Genomic DNA, 24,042 nt, shown 5'->3' with positions numbered 1-24,042 from the left:
ATACGAAAGTTTGCCTGTTTGTCTGTTACGCTTTCATGTTTATTTACCTAAATGAAAATTGTTACATTTGCCCGAAATGAGTTCCAAAATAAAATTATTGTCCGAATAAAAAATTAAAGTAGGTAATTGTGTAGACTGTGCAGTTTGTTCTTAATTTTGCTGAAATTCGAGGACGACTATTTTAAGCATTTTTTTATTTTGTATGGTAGATACACAGAATAGAGAATGATACAGAACTAGCGGACGCCCGCGACTTCGTCTGCGTTTAATTTAGTTTTTCACGAATCCCTCGGGAACCATGGATTTTTCTGGGATAAAAGTAGCCTATGTGTTAATCCAGGCTATAATATATCTTAATACCAAATTTCAGCAAATTCGGTTCAGTAGTCGAGGCGTGAAAGAGTAACAAATATTCATATCGTCAAAATCATCACTTTTCGTAAATCTCGGGAATCCATGGATTTCTTCGGGATATTTTTTTTTATATTCACTCTTATTCTCACATTCGTGGAATCATTTAGCTCTCTTAATCTCTGCACTTATAATTTCTCTCGTCTAGTGTTTGTGTCCACAATTAATCTCTGCCTAAGAAGTGCATATTTATAGTATACGCTTAGACATCATTTGTATTATCCTTTAAGACCTGCAGTTTTAACTGAACAATCAACCTGTGTGAACAGTTTCGAAGGCAGTTTTGACGGCCTCCGTGGCGCAGTGGTATGCGCGGTGGATTTACTTGACGGAGGTCCTGGGTTCGATCCCCGGCCTGCCTGGGACCGATTGAGGTTTTCTTAATTGGTCCAGGTCTGGCTGGTGGGAGGCTTTGGCTGTGGCTAGTTACCACCCTACGGGTTACTTAAGACGTATCGCCAAGCGATTTAGCGTTCCGGTACGATATCGTGTAGAAACCGAAAGGGTGTGGATTTTCATCCTCCTCCTAACAAGTTAGCCCGCTTCCATCTTAGATTGCATCATCACTTACCATCAGGTGAGATTGTGCTAACTTGTAAATAATAAAAAAAAAACACTTTATGATTCAGTGAATAAAACCGTCACTTTTGATTTATGACGTTACTTTGACTGTTACTTGCGATGAAGAAACTGGCCGTAAGACCTGCAGTTTTAACTGAACAATCAAACTGTGTGAACAGTTTCGAAGGCAGAGGTCGTTTCCACTGGGTTACAGGGCTGGACCCATTATATGGATCCTAAATTAAATTCTACAGCCACACATCGCGTTATTGCAGTTCTGTTATGCGAATCGCGAGCCAGGAATGCCGTTAGAACGTGAAGCATCGCCGTCTAGCCTACGGTGCCTCTCATCCGGAAAAATATTTGCATTGCAATAAGTTTGCAATAAAACTAATTTTAACGGATTTTATCGCGTAGCATGTCTACGCTATTGTCTGTGTAAACTGTTATTCTTCGTAACGGTGTATGCATAAACTTGCAGTATGAAATACCACACAAATTGAATGATATATTTTTTTATGCATTATAGGCCAGCGCTTTACTACAATGGGGATGATGATTAGGTTTGAATATATTGATTTTTATGATACATTCGGGTAAATAAGATGAATGTTAACTAATATAGGTAAATAGCAAAGATTGCCTGGATATTTTCAAAATAAATAAGATTATAAAATTTCAAAATCTATTAAAAATCTTTTATTGTAATTAGAGAGAAATTCATACAGTTTTAGCTTCCTTACATTAAATGTGACATTTTTTAATAAAAAAAACTATAATCATAAACGCACAAATAACATAGATATTAGTAGGTAATTTTCATTGAACGCCCATACAAATCTAACGATCATTATGTACATACGACGTCATAAATTCAGGGATCTGTGGCAGCGCTGCAAATCTGACCCTTTAAATCCCTGTAGCTCCGAAAGTAATGATCGCAGATTCCCTGTTACTTTTACAAAATTGCTTTACTATTAGTATACTCTTAATTTATATACAATTTAAAAACCTGTAATCATCCCTATTAAGCCTGATGGTAAGTAAGCATTAATGCGGTCTAAGTTGGAGCGCGCTTACCTACAAGATGCCTATTCACTCTTGCTTTGAAGGTGTTCAAATTATAAGTGTCAGGAAACACACACAAACGCCGGAAGAGCATTCCAAATTTTTGCTGTACGAATTAGAAATGTGGATGCAAATCGTTTAGTGCGTGTTGCCTGGACATCCACAATATATGGATGCCACCGTTCGCGACGTCTTGCTGTTCTGTGCTAGAAAGGAGTTCTGTATACACATCTCTATATTATAACTAGCTGCCGCAGCGCGGTTTCACCCGCGTGGTTCATATTCCTTTAGGAATACGGGGATAATAAATGTATATATCCTATAGCCTTCCTCGATAAATGGGCTATCTGACTTTGGACCAGTAAACAAACAAACTTTTCAGCTTTATAATATTAGTATAGATATTAAAAAGTTATACGTGTTCATACATAAAAAATATACACGTCGAATTGTTAACCTTATCTTTGTTTTTCGACGGTTGAAAAAGAGGTAACGTTTATGATATTGTAGGGAGTAATCTCTGGAACTGAACCAATTTTGAAAATTATTTTACCACTGGAAAGCCGCGTTATTTGTGAGTGTCGTATACTGTATTTTATTCCTGTATTCTCACGGGAAAGGGAACTACGCGGGAGAAACCGCAGAGCAATAATGAGATTTATAAACTAATCTGGAGTAGTGCATTTGCGGAATTCGCGTTCATGGGCCCAAAACATAAAATCGGTGGTCATTTATGACATCTAAGTTAGTGGAGATTTTCATCTTATACGGCATCATCACTTTCTATTAGTCGAGAGTGTGATGAAGCACAATCATAACGTATACTACAATAATAAAAAACAACTTTTCTAATGATAACGCCAATGGCCACCGAGTTAACGTCTCAACTTTTGTTGGGCTCACATGTGAAAGTTAAGACGTGTCATCTTTAAGACTGTTCACTAGCTGCTGACGCGCGGTTGCACCCGCGTGGTTCCCGTTTCCGTAGGAATACGGGGATAATATATAGCCTATAGCTTATTCCTTGATAAATGGACTATCTAACACTGAAAGAATTTTTCAAATCGGACCAGTGGTTCCTGAGATTTTGTGATGAAATATTGAACTAGGGGGCACTTAGTGGAGGGATTTCGCTTAGTTGTAGGAAGAAAAATGAGGGAGAGGCGTATATCTTAGCATTCCATGGATTCAGCGTGCGGGTCCATCGTGTGGCAGAGAGAAAAACTCCGAGCGAAGCCCCGGACTTGTGACCGGACTTGTGACTTATAGGGTTAAGGATATTCTTTAAAATCGAATAAAACTTCTCCGTGTTGTACTCCCTGCCTGCTAACATTTGGTGAGAACTAGAGCAGCTTTGGATACTCGCTCTAATGTAGAATTTGCTGCAATTCTATTGAGGCCAAGGTCTTCAAGGCCAAGAGAGATTGGCTGGTAATCCTCTCGCACCCACTTCTACTTCTACTTATTGTGGTCGAAGTCTTCGATAATATTACTGTGATTGAATTCATTAAAGCCTGTAAAAGTGTCCCGATTGCGTACATTTTCCCGGAGGGGCGCGAGGGGCAACCAGGCGGCGCTTCTTGTCCGAACGGCATTCCTAACTTCTTGCATTCCACGTCACAGACGTACAAAATTCTACATAATATTCAATTGAAGTACATACTTTCTATACAAATGAAATGTTGTCAAATGTACTTACGAACATCAGTTTTGTCATCATTATCATCATTAGCAGTCGATGGACGTCCACCGCTGGACATAGGCCTTGAATGGACTTCCAAACACCACGGTTTCAAGCCGCCAGCATCCAGCGACTCCCTGCAACCATGCTTGCATGCATTTCCCGGTGTACCTAAAGCGGGTCGACCAACACTACGTTTTCCGAACAGTTTCTGAACAGTTCATTGATGATTTTTTTTGTATTTGAGTGGGATTCTGCACGGTTTATCGATGTTGTACTCGTAAAATAAGTAGATGGATCGGGATAGGATATCTATTTGTTGTTTTTTTTTTTTTTATTTGTTGCATATAATATATCTCCGTTCATCCGACATCTTTTTGTCCGAAATTCCTCAGTGCCTGAAGACAAGACAAGTCTTCGAACCGTGCGTGTTGCCAGAAATGACCTATGGTTCCAAAACTTGGTCGCTAACTATGGGCCTCACAAGAAGGCTCAGAGTCACACAGCGGGCGATGGAACGAGCTATGTTAGGAGTATCAGCCGATGGATGTCCACTTTGTAGGGATGATGATGATGTAGGGATTTCCAAACATCACGATACTGAGCCACCTGCGTCCAGCGAATCCCTGTGACTCGCTTGATGTCGTCAGTCCACCTGGTGGGGGTCGACCAACACTGCGCTTACTAGTGCGGGGTCGCCATTCCAGCACTTTGGGATCCCAACGTCCATCGGCTCTTTGAACTATGTGCCCCGCCCATTGCCACTTCAGCTTCGCAACTCATTGAGCTATGTCGGTGACTTTGGTTCTTCTGCGGATCTCCTCACTTCTGATTCCATCACGCAGAGATACTCCAAACATAGCTCGTTCCATCGCCCGCTGTGTGACTCTCTGTTAGAAGCGTACTTTAAAATAATAGAACAATTAATTGAAATAAACAAAAACAATCTCGTTAGCCTTATAATAATGATCGCAAATCACAACGTAGATGTATAAGTGTGGTGCCATGCGAAGACTGGAGTACGAAATTCAAGAAGTGAGGAATGCAGTCCCGGCAAGGAATGCCGCTATGTCGCTCGTCGTGGCTCTTCATATGTGGGAAAATACAACCGCCGTAATATTCTAATCTCAACGTTAGTATCGCGTCTCGTGAATTCTTCCACTTAAATTATACTGTACCTACATTTTTGTTTAATTATAATACGAGTTGGCGCGTCATTGTTGAATTGATTTGCAAGACTGATTGACGCTGTTCAAATTCGTTTAGTGTTACACGAGTAATAGCTCAACGGTAAGAGCGGTTGGACTCATCACCGAGTGGTGGTGGTTCAATCGTCATCCTGTTGGTCTATTGTCGTACCCACTCCTAGCACAGTCTTTCCCGACTAGTTGGAGGGGAATGGGGATATTGGTCATATTATAAAAGATATGGCAAATATTCTTGTTTCATCACGGAAGGGGTTTTTAGCTTATAACTTTTTTATTTTTTGTCCTAAGACAAAAAGTTGTAGATTCAAAATTGTAGACAATTCAATTACCTGTATAAAATGTCTTTATATTTTGTGTGAGTTGTATATTTTGCGCCGCAAACAAGGAGGATTGACGACATCGAGCGAGTCGCAGGGATTCGCTAGATGCAGGCTGCTCAGGATTGTGATGTTTAGAAGTCCCTACGAAAGGCCTCCTCTATCGGCTTATAAGATTATGATGTTGATGATTATAATGATGATGATGATGATGATGATGATGATGACCTCCCATGATGAAATTAAAACATCTGCCTAATAATTTTCTATTTTCGTTCTTCCGTCTCTTCAGTCTATATTTAGTGACTTATTTGATATTTTAGGTTCTTCATCAACAATAACTAACTGACTTGATAATGCTACGCATGCTGCTAGTATCTTGCAAATAGAAATTATTCTTGAATTTTTTAGTAGAGTTAAGACATTACGTTTTTTTTCAGGCTACAGCTTCACAGAACTAAACTATCGATATCACTTATTCCAATTTATAGCTCTTTTTCTTTTAACTAGTCTACTTAAGGTTCATTTACACGAGCAACCGATGGCCGCAGTCTTCGACGTCTCGGCGGCAGTCGACTGCAGTCGCCGACGTCTCGGCGAAAGAAATTGAAGAGATATTTTAACTTAAAAGACAGAAGTTGCACACTCAATGAAAACATATCAAAAGCGTATTCGTAAACATCCTAATCAACTTGCAAGGAACCTTATGATTTAGAAACCTGGTACAACTTTCAAAAGGCCCAAGAGACGAGCACCACAAGATGTCATGAAATAGACACTACATTATTTGGACAAATCACTGGATTTTGCACCTAACACGCCTTAATACAAATACTTAAAATCCCGCTAATTGTCTCACGACAGATAGCAGGAATAATGTGAAACTAAAAAAAACATTTTAACTTGCATTTACTCAATTCCCTCAATTCTTCGTCATTCATTCCTTTTGTTTGTTTTATTTCACAAAAAAATCGTGTAATCTTTAGAAATCATGACAATTTATGATTAATACCTACCATGATCCATCCTATACATTATGTAGATAGCGTGTGATTATTTTGAATGCTTTAATTACGCCAATATTAAAGATCTGCTTGTCGATCATTGGACCTCGCAGACACGATAAAACCGCTTTGATTAATGTATCAAATAATTCATTGAGGAAAATCTGCTCAACCAAAAACCGGACTAATAATCTACCTCCTAAGTTTCCGTAATAAGTTACATGTTATTTAATATCGTTTTACATGTATTTAAAAATAACTAGCTGACGCCGCGCGGTTTCTCCCGCGTGGTTCCCGTTCCCTTAGGAATACAGGGATAATATATAGCCTATAGCCTTCCTCGATGAGTGGGCTATCTAACAATGAAAGAATTTTTTAAACCGGACCAGTAGTTCCTGAGATTAGCGCGTTCAATCAAACAAACAAACAAACAAACTCTTCAGCTTTATAACAATAGTATAAAATAATAAGTTTTATAGTTATAAAAAAAACTTGTTAAAAAGGAGCACGAAATGTTTTGTGTTGTATATTTTCCTACATCGATTGTGCATCACCCTGTTGTTTTTATGACGTTCTGACACGTTATCGAGTGTCCAGATACGATATAGCATTATTGTTAAACGTGTTACAGACCTTCAGTTTTATCTGCGCCGTTTTAACTGTAAAAAAAAATGTACAGTTCTTTTTTGTCTACACGTTTAACTGAACAGTTCGAATATATATTTTAAAATGAAGGTCTGTAGCCCCACATTATGGTTTCAACAAAGACGTGTATTATGGCAATTGTTTGAAAGTCCATCATGACCAGTGAATAATTGATTTATTTTGTCATTTCCGCGAAAAACCAGCGTCACTCAAACCCGACTTAAAGCACTCCACCTAGGTACGTAACACACTAAAATCGGAGCACCCTCAAGAGTTGATGATGATAACTTTATCCCGTAAATAATATAAACCTAGAATTATGGGAAATACTCCCAAGCACCCTGTATACAACGATTTTTTGCGATTTTCGCAATTGAAAATATAGAGTCAACATTTGTCGGTTTTTCGCGGAAAACATTGTTTAATTAACAATCACGTACCTACCTCTCTAACGATTAACACACGTAATTCATTTCCTATAAATTTAATATGCTTTGTGATTAATTTCGAAGTAAATGTACGTTCTCATTAAATAAACGCAAGAAATCCCAAAGCTTTTATTAATTCTAGAAGGTGTCAGTGCCAATGAGTCGAATGTTGTTTTATTAAGGCATGAAGTCTGTTGGTTTTTTGTTCGATTATGACATAATCAAATTAAGCGGTGCGATGTGTTGATACATTGCTGTAGACAATGCGTCTAGTGAACTTTTCTCATCGCACATGTGACTCACTGTGACGTAGCAATCGCTTCGCTTCAGGATAGCTTAGGCACCTCTTCTACCTCTACCTTAGATTGCATCATCACTTATACCATCAGGTGAGATTGTAGTCAAGAGCTAACTTGCAGAGAATAAAAAAAAAGAAAAAAAAAACCTTATTGGATCTCAAACACCCACTGTACACAATAGATACAATACTCGTGAAGTTGATCGAAGTTAATCGCTGCGCTTTGTACCTACTATCTCACCTCACTTGGTTCAATCGATCGTTGTCGGAGTCAAAGGACTCGAGCGATCTGATTGGAACACAAAATGCCTCACTACACTACTCGGCTCACTTCAGGACTTTGTCGAAGTGTCGAAGCGAGAAGTGCATTTTAGGCCCAAGTCATCATCATCATTAACAACCCATGTTAGGCTCACTGTTGAGCACGAATGTCCTCTCAGAATGAGAGGGTGTAGGCTCACGAAGTTTTTCCTTCTTTAAATGCTACTACGCAAGTTGCACCCTCTAAATGAAAGGCATCAAGTTTTATAAGTTAAATGACGTTTTATTAATGGAGTCACACAAAACTGTGGTTTCAAGTGGATGTTAGGTTGAAGTGATCGATCGAAGCGATGGCGTCGCGGGCAGCGTCGCGACCGCAGCGAGCGCGAAGCGTGTCGAGAGGTCGTCAGCGGCGCGAGCGACCGTTTGGCCAGCGGAGTGGACCCGAGAAAGTCATCGTATGTCGAAATTTGAGTGTTGCGTGAGTGTGATGTGCGATGTGTCGCTGCGGTGCCTCCGCGTCTGCGGCGCGTGCGGCGGCGCGCTGTCTGCGCCGCACCCGTCCGACCAGTCGCAGCGCCGCCCGCTGCCCGCCTCCGGCGATCGGCCTTCGAAGTTAAATAATCGAGCGGCACAAGCACCGCCCGCGCCCGGGCTGCGGGCCCCGAAGAAGCGGTCGCAGCCTTGGTGGCGCTGTTCTGCGCAATCGCGGCCGGTTTGCGTTGTGCGCATATTGTCCTATGATCTTCTCGAATGTCGTTCTAGACCGCTCGATCACCTTGTTTTTTTTTTTTTTTTTGATTGATGACGCTCTAATAATATTCCACTTTGCCGTGAGAAATAAGCACCTAGGTACCAATTTTAGATACAGCTAACTTGTTAGACGCCAATTATATTGTTGTTCATATACAACTTGTCTGTCGATTGTAACAATATTGGGTACTACAAAAGACTTAGATTATACCAATACTGGGTTCTGCTATCTGCAACTCACTGAAAGATGTGTCTAAATGGTGCCGCTAAATTGGCAATATAAACAACTCGTAAAGTTTTATTTAAATTCAACATAGTTATTGAGTGGCGGGCATCCTGTTTTATGTGTCGTCGGCAACTCAACAGTCGTCAGATTCTGCGAATCAGTGAATATTGTCGCAAATTGCCGCTTTCGCCTCCCGCTGAATAATGCATGCGATAACATAACATCACGTCCCGCACCCAAACGCGCCGTAGTGTTCATCGCTTGCGCGCCCTCGCCTGCCTCCGCCTCCGCTTCCGCGACCGCTTCCGACAAACAAACCCGTTCCCCTTTACATTCCGCCTGTTAGACTACCTAATTGTACTCGTAGAGTACAATAAGGTAGTCTTGCTTGAAATAAATCTCGTCTATGTTCATGTTATCACGTATATATTTACTACACGCTACGCTGAAACTTTCAAATGGTATTATTATGTTTTTCAGTAAATATACTTAAATTATAACGTGAATTATCTCACATGACTGCAGCGCTAACAGCCGTTAGAACTGATCGTGTGTTGGTCCCGATGTGCATGACATCACGCCGACCGCACACGACCAGTTTTATCGGACGTCAAGCCGTTAGCGCTGCAGGCATGTGAGATGACATTACAAAGTTGAAACGGGAATGCCCACCGGCCCATACAACGTCGGCCTAGGGATCCCAGGTATAAAAGTATATTGTGATGATAAAATGATGTATAAATAAGGATCTGATTAAATAATTGGCTTAATAAAAGTATGTTTCTTGAAGAAAAATGATTTCTTTTAACATTCTTTTACGGAAAAATGTTCGCCGGTGTACCTACCAAAGCGGCGAAGTAATATTTGAAGCAGTATCATTTTTTTCTGTAACCAACAATTATTGATTTATCTATGAAAAATATCATAAAACTCAGGCTGTATAGTCATCGAGCTCAGCTTGTCCCCGTTTATTTATTTATTTATTTGGTCCACCAGTGACTGTTACAGCATTTACACAATTACAATCTAAAAAACACAAACACAAGGCTCTGCACAATCAAATGAAGGTAGACAAATTAAAGATGAATTAAAAATGTCGGTAAAACGTTGTAGCAAACTTTTTTTGCTAAAGTAATGATTTCATTATTAAAGTAGAATTATCTACATTTTATTAGATATCAGTAAATTGCAGTGTAGTTAGGGTAGGTCTGGACCGAGGATCGGCATTCCCTTTTGTCAGGCAGATAGTTTATAGTTACTTCTGCGTCTGCTAACGACGGATTTTACAAATCGATGGCGTCCGCTAGACTCAGAAGAACGTCCGCTAGACGCTAGGCGTCCGCTAGAATCAGAAGAACATCCGTTAGAATAGATTAGACGCAATAGTGTAAGGACTAATGGTGCGGCGTGATGATGAGCTGTCACCGACCGGCCCGGCTGCGGTTCCCACAACGCCGCCCGTCGACCAGTTCGTCGGAATGTGGTCGCGGCACCGCGCGCACTTTCACCAAAACAATTCGTTGGCGGCCTCTTTCGCGACCGATAGCACCCCCCCCTCTCCCCTTGGCCACACAAGCGCATGAAAATCAATCTATCTCGTTTTCAGAATTCAGTAGAGGTAGATAGATTCGGCAGATCATCAAACAACCCATATTTGGGTCACTGTTAAGCACGAGTCAACTTTCAGAATGAGAGGGGTTAGGCTAATAGTCCACCATGCGGGGCCAATGCGGATTGACAGACTTACACACGTAGGGTATGATAAGTGAATTAATGAAAGTCTCATGGTATGCAGGTCTCACGATGTTACTCTTTCACTGTTTGAGACATGTGATATTCGTCGTCATCAACCCATATTCGGCTCACTGCTGAGCTCAGGATGAGAGGGGTTAGGCCAATAGTCCACCACGCTGGCCCAATGCGGACTGGCAGACTTCACACACGCAGAGAATTAAGATAATTCTCTGGTATGCAGGTTTCCTCACGATGTTTTCCTTCACCGTTTGAGACACGTGATATTAAATTTCTTAAAATGCACACAACTGAAAAGTTGGTAGTGCATGCCCTGGACCGGATTCGAATCTACGCCCTCCGAATCGAAGGCAGAGGAGTAGTTCCTAGTCTACCACAGATTCAGCAGATTGCTTGAATAAATGATGGTCTTCGAGGTTGTGATTCTTCGTTTCTCATTTTATTTGTCATTTTTTAGGTGCGAAAGCTAAAAGTTTGTAAATGCCATAGGCAACTTTGGAGTTAGGATTATGGTGACTTTGGGAGACATAGGTAACAAAAGTCAAGTTTAGTTTTAAATAGTATGAGATGATATTACATAATATCATAGTATGACCTTAGTCGTCACACACTTCTAGTTTTACGGCAAGTCTGCGAAAATGTCCGTCAAAGATTAAGCTTTCCTGAAAAAAATATAAAAAATACGCTTAGCTAGGTATGTACTATTCGCTACCGAATTCTCTAGTTTTATTCCGTTCTTTATACTGCGACTAGCGGATGCCCGCGACTTGGTCCGCGTAAAGATCGATGTCAAATTTCAACCCCTATTTCGCGTCCTTCTATTTATATTTTTGCAAGCTTAATAACGTATACCTAACAAATAGTCCTCTAATCATTTTTTATTTACAAATGTACCTAGAAAAATTAACGGCTTTTCATACAAACTTTCTACCACTACTTCACCCGTTTCTGATTTTATTTTCGTATTACTCTTCGTATTATAGTCTCAAAAAAAAACTTGGCACAGTTTTATATAAATTCATTTAGTGGTTTGAGCGTGATGCCCGGTCAAAAAAAAAAGGCAGACAGTCAGACAAAAAATAACAAAAAAGTATTTTAGGCTTTAGTATCGATCATAATTATGATAAGGCAGCGCATGCGAATAAGTGTGTTTATGATGAATTTCGGTCCGACCTATATGACAAAAACTATGATAACTCTGCTAATACATACGATACCTATATAAATATAGCCTATAGCACTCCTCGATAACGTAGCATTCTACTGGTAAAAGAATTTTTGAAATCGGATCAGTAGTTCCGAGGATTACCCCATTTAAAGAATGTTACAAACTTACAAAATTTACCTCTTTATAATATTAGTATAGATGAGATGATATTACATAATATCATAGTATGTCCTTAGTCGTCACACACTTCTTTCCTGAAAAAAATGTAAAAAATACGCTTAGGTAGGTATGTCCGCTACCGAATTCCCTAGTTTTATTCCGTTCTATATACTGCGATGAAAAACTTGTGAAAAACACTTACTGGGACTGGTTTCAATATGTCAATACCAACAAAATGTTTGACCGTAGGTACGGTCAGCTGTCGGGCATGGTGGAGCCAGTGTTTGGTGTGCTGGGCGCTGTGGCGGTGGCGGCGGCGCAGCCAGCGCTGCCTTACGCGTTGGCCTTCGCCGCTGGCGCCATGATCTATGTCGTCGCCGATGACATCATCCCCGAGGCTAATGCGTCGTGAGTATTCTTCATCATTCATTCATTCGTTCATTACCAACCTATATTAGGCTCACTGTACGAGTCTCCGCTCACAATGAGAGGGGATAGGAGTAGTCTACCATGGCCCAATGCGTATTGGCAGACTTCAGAAAATTCTCAGGTATTCAGGTTTCCTCACGATGTTTTTACTTCACCGTTTGAGACATGCGATTTCTTAAAATGCACATAACTTTAAAGTTGGAGATGCAAGCCCCGGACCGGATTCGAATCTGCGTCTTCCGGAATCGGAGGCAGATATCATATCCACTAGGCTACCATGGCTGTATTTTTTGAGTCTTCATCACCATTCGCCTATTGTAACGTTGCCCTGGCCTTCCTTCTTATGCTAGGCGTCCACATATCCGCATCGTAAGTATCGGACGCATTGCATCATACCGATCGTAGTATTCTTTGTATAGAAAGTCATACGAGTGTGTCTACTGATCCGCATCGTACGGATATTGCGTACGGATTGAACGGAATTGATGCGATGCGCCCGATACTTACGATGCGGATATGTGGACGCCTATCTTTATAGGCAGTGCCCTACACAAATGATAATAAGACCGCCATTACCAAATGACAATGAACGCCATTAAGACATTAGCGCCGCGTCTACGGGACTTGTTTCTTGGCGCGGAGTATACCTACTACCATCCTTTGTCCTAGAACAAGTATATTGCATCAGATTTGGGTTATCTACACATCACACTGGAGGGCGAAGTTACTAACCCATCTGCCGGTTTGGTTCTACAATTGCCACTTTAATTTTGCTTCCTATTCCGCACTACTTAAACCAAAAAGAAATAAACCTCCAAAGAGATTCTAAACAGACATCGTGGGAAATACATCACACGAGATCTTAATCAGCCTTCGAAAAATCCGCCATTCATTCCGCGTAGTGTTCTAAATTCAAAAGTAATGACACTCCAAGTCCCAGTTCCAAAATATTTATAGCATGTTGTAAATACGTGCAGTGTTGTATTTACGATATTATGGTTGCAAATTACGGTCTCTTGTTGGTTATGTTTACGAGTGTCATTTTGTTTGCTACTTTTCGTAGGGGACGACTCGAGTCGACCTTGAGATTGACCCAAAAAATTCGAGAATCTCGGGTCTTTGTTCTGACCCTCGCGAGACGCGACCGCGCCCGCTTTCAATGTCAATACAGATAACATCCTTTATTGCGTCTTTATAATACGAGAGCCATATTCATTTCAAATGCTCTTGTAATGAATATATGTGTTTTCATAGATAGGTGTGTATCTATATACAACGCATAGGTGGCAAGACATCTTTTGGAAACGGTCGCTTATCGGACGCAAATCTCGCGGTGCGAATACAGGCTCCTGTCATAATTGGTTTGACGAGGGTTGTTCGCCTCATTTCGGCCTTTCGACGGATTGATATTTGAAGTTTGCTTGTTACCAACGTCCTAAGGATCCCGTTAGGGTGCTGGAACCTATTGTACTCGCTCCATACACTTCCCCTTAGCGACACTATTGTCCATCTCGCGCATTGTCTGCAACCGGTCTCTATTCCCTTCCGTCCGAGTTTTGTCCTTCGGAACGAGTGATGTACTCTAGCAGATGTTAGTTGCTTCATTGGTTTTCTACGTTACTTTCTGCACCCTGACTTAATTCGTTCCATTCATCATTATCAACCCATATTCAGCTTACTGCTGAGCTCGAGTCTCCTCTCAGAATGTGAGGGGTTAGGCCAATAGTCCACCACGCTGGCCCAATGCGGATTGGCAGACTTCACACACGCAGAGAATTATGAAAAATCTCTGGTATGCAGGTTTCCTCACGATGTTTTTCCTTCACCGTTTTGAGATATTTAATTTGGAGTTGGGGGTGCATGCCCCGGACCGGATTCGAACTTACAACCTCCGGAATCAGAGGCAGAAAAGTCATATCACAGCTCATACGTGACTTAACTAACTTAATTACATTTGGAACTGTTAACTTATTACGACTTTTAACATGTGAATTACAAATCTATATGTAAAATGGTCACGGCACCTTTTTAGATGTAGGTAGATTTGTAATTCTCTAATCTGCGTGATCGAATCAGAAGTAACGAGATCCGCAGAAGAACCGAAGTCTGCCAGCTCAGCGAGTCGCGAAGCTGAAGTGTCAATGGGCGGGGCACATTGTTTGAAGAGCCGATGGACGAGTCCGAAGGTGCTAAAAAGCGCCGAGCCGACCGAGGACATCATGCGGTTTGCAGGGAGCCGCTGGATGCTGGCGGCTCGAGACCGTATTGTTTGGAAGTCCATGCAAGAGTCCTATGTCTGGCTGTGGACGGCCATCGGCTGCTAATGGTGATGATGATGATGTAAACAGTTCAAAAATACAAAGGGTTAGTTAAACCGTTTACTCGAGAACAGCTGAACCGACTTTAATGTTCCGATGATCCGTTGATGATGATGATGATCCGTTTTTGTACTACGTACGTTCGGAATCCCCCTGCATCACTCAGCGGGCGATGGAGCGATCTATGCTTGGAGTTTCTCTGCGTGATCGAATCAGAAATGAGGAGATCCGCAGACGAACCAAAGTCACCGACATAGCTCAGCGAGTCGCGAAACTGAAGTGGCAATGGGCAGGCCACATAGTTCGAAGAGCCGATGGACGTTGGGGTCCCAAGGTGTTGGAATGGCGACCCCGTACCGGAAAACGCAGTGTTGGTCGACCCCCCACTAGGTGGACAGAGGACATTAAGCGGATTGCAGGAAACCGCTGGATGCTGGCGGCTCGAGATCGTTATGCTTGGAGGTCCATGCAAGAGGCCTATGTCCAGCAGTGGACGTCCATCGGCTGAAATGATGATGATGATGACGTTCGGAACCCTAAAAAGCATTACTTTCTTCATTGATAGAACGGCTTTGTTGACGATGTTTTCCAACATGTAGAATGTTCTAAAGGAACGAACAATTGGGAAAACTCCTCAAATCAAACTCTGGTATATAGTATACAGTGTAAAAAATGCACAGATAAATTACAGTCTGGTAGATACATTTGTATCATTGCATTCCCTGCAAGTATACTTGCACCCTCGTAGATCCCCCTGCAAGTATACTTTCACCCTCGTAGCTCCCCCTCTGCAAGTATACTTTCACCCTCGTAGATCCCGTCTACGCGGGTGAAACCGCGGGGCACAATAGACCACTTAATCATCTTTATAAAATCTTGATAGTCTCCCGTTGTTAGACCTGATAATGCGGTAAGCATTGTTTTTAATTGTCCGTTCGATTCGTTCTGATCATAATTTTTCAAGTTATAGATCTCATTGAAGTTTGCTGCATATTTTCCCACGGTCTCGCCACCGCGTGTGTTGTGTAATACTGAAAGTCGACGCTAGAATCCGTTCAGAAGTAATTCGAATTTTTATTATGCAACGGATTCACACATCTCATCCGTTAATTTTGTGTTGGATAACCTGCGATAGCCAGACTTACTCGTACCTCATTTTACGAAGGCTTAAAGTTTGTTAGTTTGTGCTTCTACCATAGGTAAGTGCAGTAGCTAATTATGGATATTGGACTGTTGGCTTTGGAAGGTGGCAATTTTTTTTCAAGACCGTCTAAGTATAAAGCGTTTTTTAAGTATGCCCCAGGCGCCAGTCTCTTTGCTTCGCGTAAATTCTTTGAAAAACCTCTTTAAAGATCTAGCGAAGGGTTGCCTCGAAGCTAAGAGTCTGGCCACTGGAGACATGATATCTCATGATATCCCGTAGAAAATATCGTTTTACATTTGGACATTTGTCTGTACTAATATTATAAAAAGGGAAGATTTATTGTTTGTTTGTATGTTTTGAATAGGTTCTGGAACTACTGAACCGATTTTAAAAATTTTTTCATCGTTAGGAAGCTACACTATCCCCAAGTGCTATAGGCTATATTTTTATCCCTATATTCCTACAGGAACGGGAACCACGCGGGTGAAACCGCGCGGCGTCTGCTAATATTGAGTAAACATCAAATAGACTGAGAAATGTCATCTACCTTCTGTATGATACCCACAAAGGGTTTTCAGTAGGCACAGAATGACATTTGTTACATATAATCTCAATTCGTACGTATTTGTCATCTAACATACGTCGAGGTTAGTAAATTAGCCTACTGGACCCATAATACCGGTTACCTTCCAAAACCAACACAGACCTAACTCCTTATTTGGCTGTTTACCTATAGTATAGGAGCATGGATCTTTTATAAAATGAGGTACGAGTAGGTCTGGCTACTGCAGTGCTATAGTTCTATGTAATTTAATTCCACGGATCGCATTCATCGTAATATATCTATTCTCGCAAAATCACCAGAACCGATGTGATATTTATTGTAATTCTATTTTGATCATGTTAATAAAAATATTTATATAATTGTATAGTATAGTCATTCATGTCCGCTAAAATAGTAGAAGGATTTGATATTTGTGCCGTGTTCCGAAACTGGCCTTTGTTTACGACGTCCGTGTTATTTATTAATAACGTTTTAAATGGAGTTAGATCCGCGTAATAATTGTTTTAATTTTCACGTTTATAAATACTATGACTTGGTGTGTATGGTGTGGTCTACGATTGATAATAATCTGTGATAACTCTGCTGTAGCCTGTGTGGTCCGTTACTCAAAATTCGAATAAATTAAAAATCACATTCATTGTATCTGCAGGCTAATTCACTATCTTTGACGTATGCTAGTTGACATACACGAAACTGAGATTTTATGTAACAAATGCTAAAGTGCTTGCTGGTGGATATCACACAGTAGGTAAATGACATTTTGTCAATTGTTTTACTGTTTATTTTATTAGGTTGTAATAAATACCAAAATAGTGAATAGGCCAGCTGGTCCTATGGAATCTCGAGTCTCTCCGAGTAATGGTAGGCGTCCACAGATCCGTATCGTACGTATCGGACGCATCGCATCAAACGGTTTGTAGTATTCTTTTTATAGAAAGTCTTAGAAGTATGTCAACTGATCCACATCGTACGGATCGCATGAATCTACCGTAAAATTAAAATCCGTTTATAGCTTGGCTACTTCGTTCGTAATACTCCCGATGATTCGCGCGGGCCGGGGGGCGCGTACCGATGAATGAAAAACCTACGACTGATGCATTTCACTTCCCCGCACGCACGATTTCACACCTGCGCAGTCTTTCCCCCCGTCGCCATCATAATCGACTATATCGACCCAATAGTCGTAGCAACCTCTGCATTCTGTTAAGTTACAACACTGTTAAATTGTTCGTCTCGCTATTGTATAATAGCGGAATCGCACCTAGGTCCGATTGTTGTCTGGTGTTAACTGGACATCAACGCCATCGCGTTTTTAATTGCTGACAAATTTTTCTAAGATTAAAACAGATATTGATAGCAACTGAAGGTTTGTGACCATCGTATGCAGTTTATCTCTCGCAAAAAAAATTACAATTTTGATAATGATAACAAGTAGGTAAGAACCAAAGGGTTGTCACTATAGTTTGCCCTTCATCCTTGTCGTTGTCAGCTTTTCTGAGGACCACAAATGCGGGTAGTGCGAAACCAAGATTCGCAGCGCGAATTCTGGAGGTAGGTCAGGAAGTAGGTCGGCGTGCCGGATTCCCAGACGGTGACGTCAGAGTTTAGACAAACTAGAGCGGAGTCACCGGCTTTATCCCGGTAACAAATGCGTTATTTCGCATTATTTATTATTATTGACAGCGGCGAGACGGTGACAAACCCACGCGCGTACCGAATTTACTTGTTGCCCGAGCCGCGGGTGCCGCCGCTAGGGTTGCCAATCGTACTGTCATATATAATACTAGCCAACGCCCCGCGGTTTCACCTGCGTAGTTTCTATTCCCGAGAATACAAGGATGCCTATGACACATAAATAACGTGGGTTTCTGGTATTAAAAGAATTTTTAAATCTTTGTATATTTATTTTTTTATTCTATAAAATAAGTATTATATCTTTGCTGATAGCTTATTGGTTGCTTGCGTAACTCTACTAGCCAAAGGGGTGAAGTTGCCACCGCAGTCAAATAGTAAAATTATAAACGCCAAAGTGGATGTATGTTTATTACTCTTTCACGCAAAAAACTACTACTGAAACGATTTGGCTGAAATTTCGAATGGAGAGAAATTATAGGCTAGATTAACGTATAGACCCTATCTCGGAAAAAACTGCTGAAGCTTAAGTGAGTCCAGTGGGGACCAGTAACAAATGGACGACGTACAACCATTAGTGGCCAAGTGCAGAAAAGGCCCAGAAAAAGAAGAAGAAGAAGAAGTATCTAAAAAATTGGTTGTCTGTAAAGTCGGTTTACTGACGATAGTTGAACGTGACAACGTCATAAAATAATACTGATGGAATAGTTGCATTTTTCAAAAGAAAATGTTCGTTTTTCTAAAATAGGTACTATTTGATCTTCATAGACCAGAATATACTTTATTTTATGTAAGAAAAGTTGGCAACCCTAGAGCGAGGGAACGACGCATGACGTCATCTATTTTCAAGTGAGCAGCCGGCTTCATCGAATTATAAGGAGTTGTCACGTCAAAAATACCGATTTTTCGGAAAAATTGTTGGCAACCCTAGCCGCCGCCCGCCCTCCGCCCTCCGCGTAGCTGCAAATAGCCGAACCGCGACTCGCTGCATACGCAGACGGATTCGTCGCGCATATTTCACGACACCAACAGGAGACGCGGCGCTAAACGAGATCTCTACCATCTAGAGTCGAGACACTAAATCGAACGACGTGACATCGAAATCTCTCTAACTAACTTGCTAGCTACTTAGCTAACTTGGTTTGTTCGCTTTATATATTCAGTTTCAGTTTATGTAAAGAAAATTACAGTGAAACGAAAGAGTTTCTATTAAGAGCATACAATAGAAATTATAAAGCTAAAATACATTTTTTTATGTGTTTCACTCGTATTATATGGCGCTATGGTCATTAAGAGCTAATTCCCTTATGTATCTTTAATTAGATATTTGTCTTATCTAAAAGTACAGTCACGGTATAGCGCCCCTGTTTCCTTAATCTGAGCCCTTAATCTTATTTTGTTAATTAGGATGTTTATCTAAACACCATGTTGCTCAACATTCTAATAAAATGTTAATCTGTTATTGTTTATTTATAAAAAAAATATAATAACAAAATATCAGAATTTACTAAATTGTTAAGTAGCGTTTACCTGCGGTTCCTTTGCATGGCCATGCTTTGCGTAACTCCCGTTTCCGTGTAAATACAAGGAAAAAGTTTCAATAGCAAATCTTAATAAAACGTATAACCGCAAAGTACACTCGCAAATAACGTGGTTTTCAAGTGGTAAAAGAATTTTCAAAATCAGTTCGGAAGATCCAAAGATTACCTCCTACAACACCACAAAATTTACCTCTCTAAAATATTAGTATAGATTTGTTGACGGAACAACCGTCTCCTTTCGCTCATCAACCTAAGCCATAACCTCTCAAACCTCACGTTTAGCACATGAGGTGTAAGATATGTTAAACCCATCATATTCTTCAATTCCAAAAAACTACAATGCTGCTAGTCTGTGGTAATAAGAACGGTGATACACCCCAACCTAAGCCATAACTCTCAAATCTCATGTTTAGCACATGAGGTGTAATATATGTTAAACCCATCATATTCTTCAATTCCAAAAAACTAAAATGCTGCTTGTCTATAGAAATAAGAACGGCGATACACCCCGTAGAATATTTTACGGTTCTTACCTGACTATTCCTCTAACGTAACTATAATAACTTCGTATTCACAGTCAGCCATAGTTGGATCCTAGAGGTATTGGTCGGTCTGTCTACTATACTTCTCTCGTACTCTTATCTCCCCGCTAACGCCGCTGAGGTCCTACTAGAGAACCTACTGCTTTAACACCATCAGATATAAACATCACAAGCTTTTCGCTTAGTTGTAGAAGAAACTTTAAAGAAAGTTTAAATTATTTTTGTTCATTTAAATGTACTCGTATTTCAATGCATGCGGTTTTTTTTTCTTTTAAATTTGTATCTATATTCTTTTACCTATGTATAGCTGTAAAACTGTTTAACTTTAATTAGTATTATAATTATAAAGATAATCTTATTATTTAGAGCATGTAGTGTTAACCTATAAGTGGCCAAACATTTTGCCTTGTTACTTATGTTATTAAAATATTATATAGCTTGTAAGAAATGTAAGGTTGTTGGCTAACCAAATAAATAAAAAAAAAACACGACAAACAAAAAAGTAATAAAACCCATCATTCTTAAATAGGTAATTATAATAGACAGACGAACAAAATTCTCTTGATATGTTTACCAAAACGAAGTCAATGCAATGACTGATGGCGGACAAATTGAGTGTGAAGCTGTGGAATTATAATAAAATGCTGGTATTAATAGTCCACATGAACCGCCAGTCCGTCTAGTGCCAAGTGATCACTTTTATTCGTTTTGCTTTGGAAACCACACGCCGTTTAAATGCATTGTCCTTCTCGCTCACCTCCGCGCAAAATGAGCCGCATTTTCATTAGGGGACATTAGTCGCGCGACTCTGTTGCTCGACACAAAGCTCAAATATCCCGCGCGATGTCGCCTGACGTCCCAAGCGACGTTTACGGGTCGCGCAACATGTCGCTTGTCGCATGCTCTTACAAGTTTTGCAGATACAACTACGTGAATGTCGAGCGATAAGTATCTGCGACATGTCGCCTAGTGAAAAGGCGCCTTTATACTCATTTGGAAAGCGTATTCATTTACCTATATTTTTACTTAATAATTATTTTGGTTGAATTTTAAATCTTATAAATGTCGTTACAAAAATCATAACACACTATTGGTTGTCTCGATTTGTTATAGTGAAAAATTACGTCACTTTCTGAACGGACCAATAGGTTCGAAATGTGTCACTGTTAGTGAATTCCCCGGGGACTTTTCACACTTTTGTTATGAGTAAACATACCCATAAGGTACATACAAAATCCACGCCATAACTCGAAAAACGCGCCCGCGACTTCGTCCACGTGAAATTTAGTTTTTCACAAATACCGCGAAAATCACTGATTTTTTCAAGATAAAACGTTATCTTTACGTTGCTCAATAACCTCTTATATCTTTCACTGAAAGTCCCAGTAAATTCGGTTTAGCCATTGCAAAGATTAGCTCGAACAAACAGACAGATATACAAAGCTTTTAAAAGCCTTGATTGTGTTTTGGTAACGTGTAAATATGTTATTATAAGCACATAAGAAAACATAATTATTGAAATTCCAGAGTCACTTCTATTTTATTTATATGTATTGAGTATTGATTCAAATTGCCTAACTTGAGGTGTTTTCAGTTCTTTCTTCGTATCAATATGAATGACAAAAAATCCGTCTCTGCTCGCGTATCATTGTTTTGACGAGGAAAGTACAAATATATCAGCGTGTTTGAGTCAGCGAAGTCTAGACGCTTTAATTCTGACGATACATAAGTGTTGGGATAAAATTAGATGTCGTTCACTTTTTACAGACTAAGGCTATGTTCACATGACGGCGTTGGACAGAAGGAAGACAAGCGATAATGTGTGGTGCATTCTAAAAGTTACCAAATATAAATATAGCTGATTTCGGAGGTAACGCGCGTATTAAACTGTGCTGTCGCGTGTTAATTTAGGCGTTTTTACAGTATGGACGTAGCCTAAGATAATCGTCTGGTTGTAACGCAAAGATTTTGCGATTTTCGTCTAGATCTAGACGTAGTCTAATCTCTGTTATGGGTTACTCTGACTTAAATAGTGACTTCCATAATAAGGTTACTCTGCTTTGCGATTGTTGTATAAACGTAGCTTCGGTTATGGGTTGCCTTATTGCAAAGTTTTTTTCGATCTCACTCCAGTTGTATTTGTTTATAAGGCTAAATATTTTTAGTGCATAAGAAATGAGTTCTAACATGAAGAGATCAACCGCTTGTTCTTGAGTACACTTTGGTACTTACGATTCTCTTGTTACGGGAAGGCTAACTGAAGACGTCTGTTTAACGCATCGGTTAGTAGGAAGCAATGATAACGATAGAAATTAGATTTTAAGGTTCATGTCCTATCGTCTTAGGGTCAACTACTTGACCTAGACCTAGAGCCACCCCCGAAGTTGTCTCTTTATTACTAGACTCAACGTAGGATTCGTCTGTTAAACGCAGTTAGGAAGTAGGAATTATTGAAGTGTACTTTTTGGTGCGATAACGATTGTAACTCAATTTTAAAGCATTATCAGGTTGGGGCTAACATCTTTTCCTTGAGTCACAGGACGTTCGGTCTCTTCTTTCCTTGCGATTAGACTTAAGGATTACTTTGTTAAACGATATTAGTAAGTAGCAATTATCACGATTAAAGTGTAATGTTCGGTGCTGTAACTACCGGAACTGAATTTTGAGATCCTATCATTTTGGGTCTGTTTTAGCTTTTCCTTGCGTCACAAGACGTTCGGTCCCTTCTTCCCTTGCGATCAGACTGACTGAATATATTAGGAAGTAGCGATTATAACGGTAACGATTGGAGCTCAATCTTGAAGCCCTATGATATTAGGGTTTAGTCTCTTCTTTCCTCTTTCTCCAATTCTCCGATTCTCCAATCGTTATACTTTCCTTGCGATTAGACTGGCTAAAGGTTTTGTTTGTTAATCGGTATTAGGAAGTTGCCATAATAATAATTAGAGTTCTCCAATCTTTATTAATTATAATGATTCTTCAATCATTATAATAACTACTTCCTGATTGCATTAAATCATCAGCGGTGCTGTACCTAACGATCGGAGCTGAATTTTGATGTCCTATCATGTCTTCTTTCCTTGGGATTGGATTGGCTGAAGGTTTTGTTTGCTAAACGATATTAGGAAGTAGCAATTATAACGATTCTAGTATAAAGTTTAACAGTTTTTCCTTGTGTCACAAGACGTTTGGTTCCTTCTTTCCTTGCAATAAGACTGACTGAAGGTTTTTTTAGTTAACGATTGGAGAACTCCAATCATAATAATGATTGATTGGAGTTCTCCAATCGTTATGATAACTACTTCCTAACTGCATTAAATCATCAGCGGTGCTGTACCTATCGTGTCCTATCGTGTCTTTTCTTTCCTTGCGATTGGACTGGCTGAAGGTTTTGTTTGTTAAACGGTATTAGGAAGTAGCAATTATAACGATTGGAGTATAAATTTGTTTAACAGCTTTTCCTTGTGTCACAAGACGTTCGGTCCCTTCTTTCCTTGCAATTAGACTGACTGAAGGTTTTTTTAGTTAACGATTGGAGAACTCCAATCATAATAATGATTGACTGGAGTTCTCCAATCGTTATGATAACTACTTCCTAACTGCAATAAATCATCAGCGGTGCTGTACCTATCGTGTCCTATCGTGTCTTTTCTTTCCTTGCGATTGGATTGGCTGAAGGTTTTGTTTGTTAAACGGTATTAGGAAGTAGCAATTATAACGATCGGAGTGTAATGTTCTGTGCGGGTGTCAGACGGCGCGCCGCTATTTCTGGCCGGGTATTCGCGTCGCCGGCCGTCGCGGCGCCCACAACTACACAGTACACAGCATTGTGCCATTTGCTCCGATTGTGCTCTTCTGGGCAAATGCAGTCGTTTGCGCCAGGGTAATGCTGGCCTTAAAAACTGGCCGATTGTGCTCTTCTGGGCAACTG

At 40.3% G+C, this 24,042-nt stretch overlaps 1 protein-coding gene across 1 annotated transcript in view; it reads left to right on the top strand.

Annotated features, from left to right (window-relative positions):
* Nucleotides 1–24,042, top strand: part of LOC112043139 (zinc transporter ZIP11) — a 109,130-nt gene that overhangs the window by 78,757 nt on the left and 6,331 nt on the right. Inside the window, exon 6 of the mRNA XM_024078426.2 lies at nt 12,190–12,348. Coding sequence (XP_023934194.1) covers nt 12,190–12,348 — 159 coding nt within the window. The remainder of the gene's footprint in view (nt 1–12,189; nt 12,349–24,042) is intronic.

Source organism: Bicyclus anynana, chromosome 15 (assembly GCF_947172395.1).
Source record: "Bicyclus anynana chromosome 15, ilBicAnyn1.1, whole genome shotgun sequence".
NCBI lineage: Eukaryota > Metazoa > Arthropoda > Insecta > Lepidoptera > Nymphalidae > Bicyclus > Bicyclus anynana.
The sequence above is the reverse complement of the archived record's forward strand: the minus strand, read 5'-3'. Positions and strand labels throughout refer to the sequence as shown.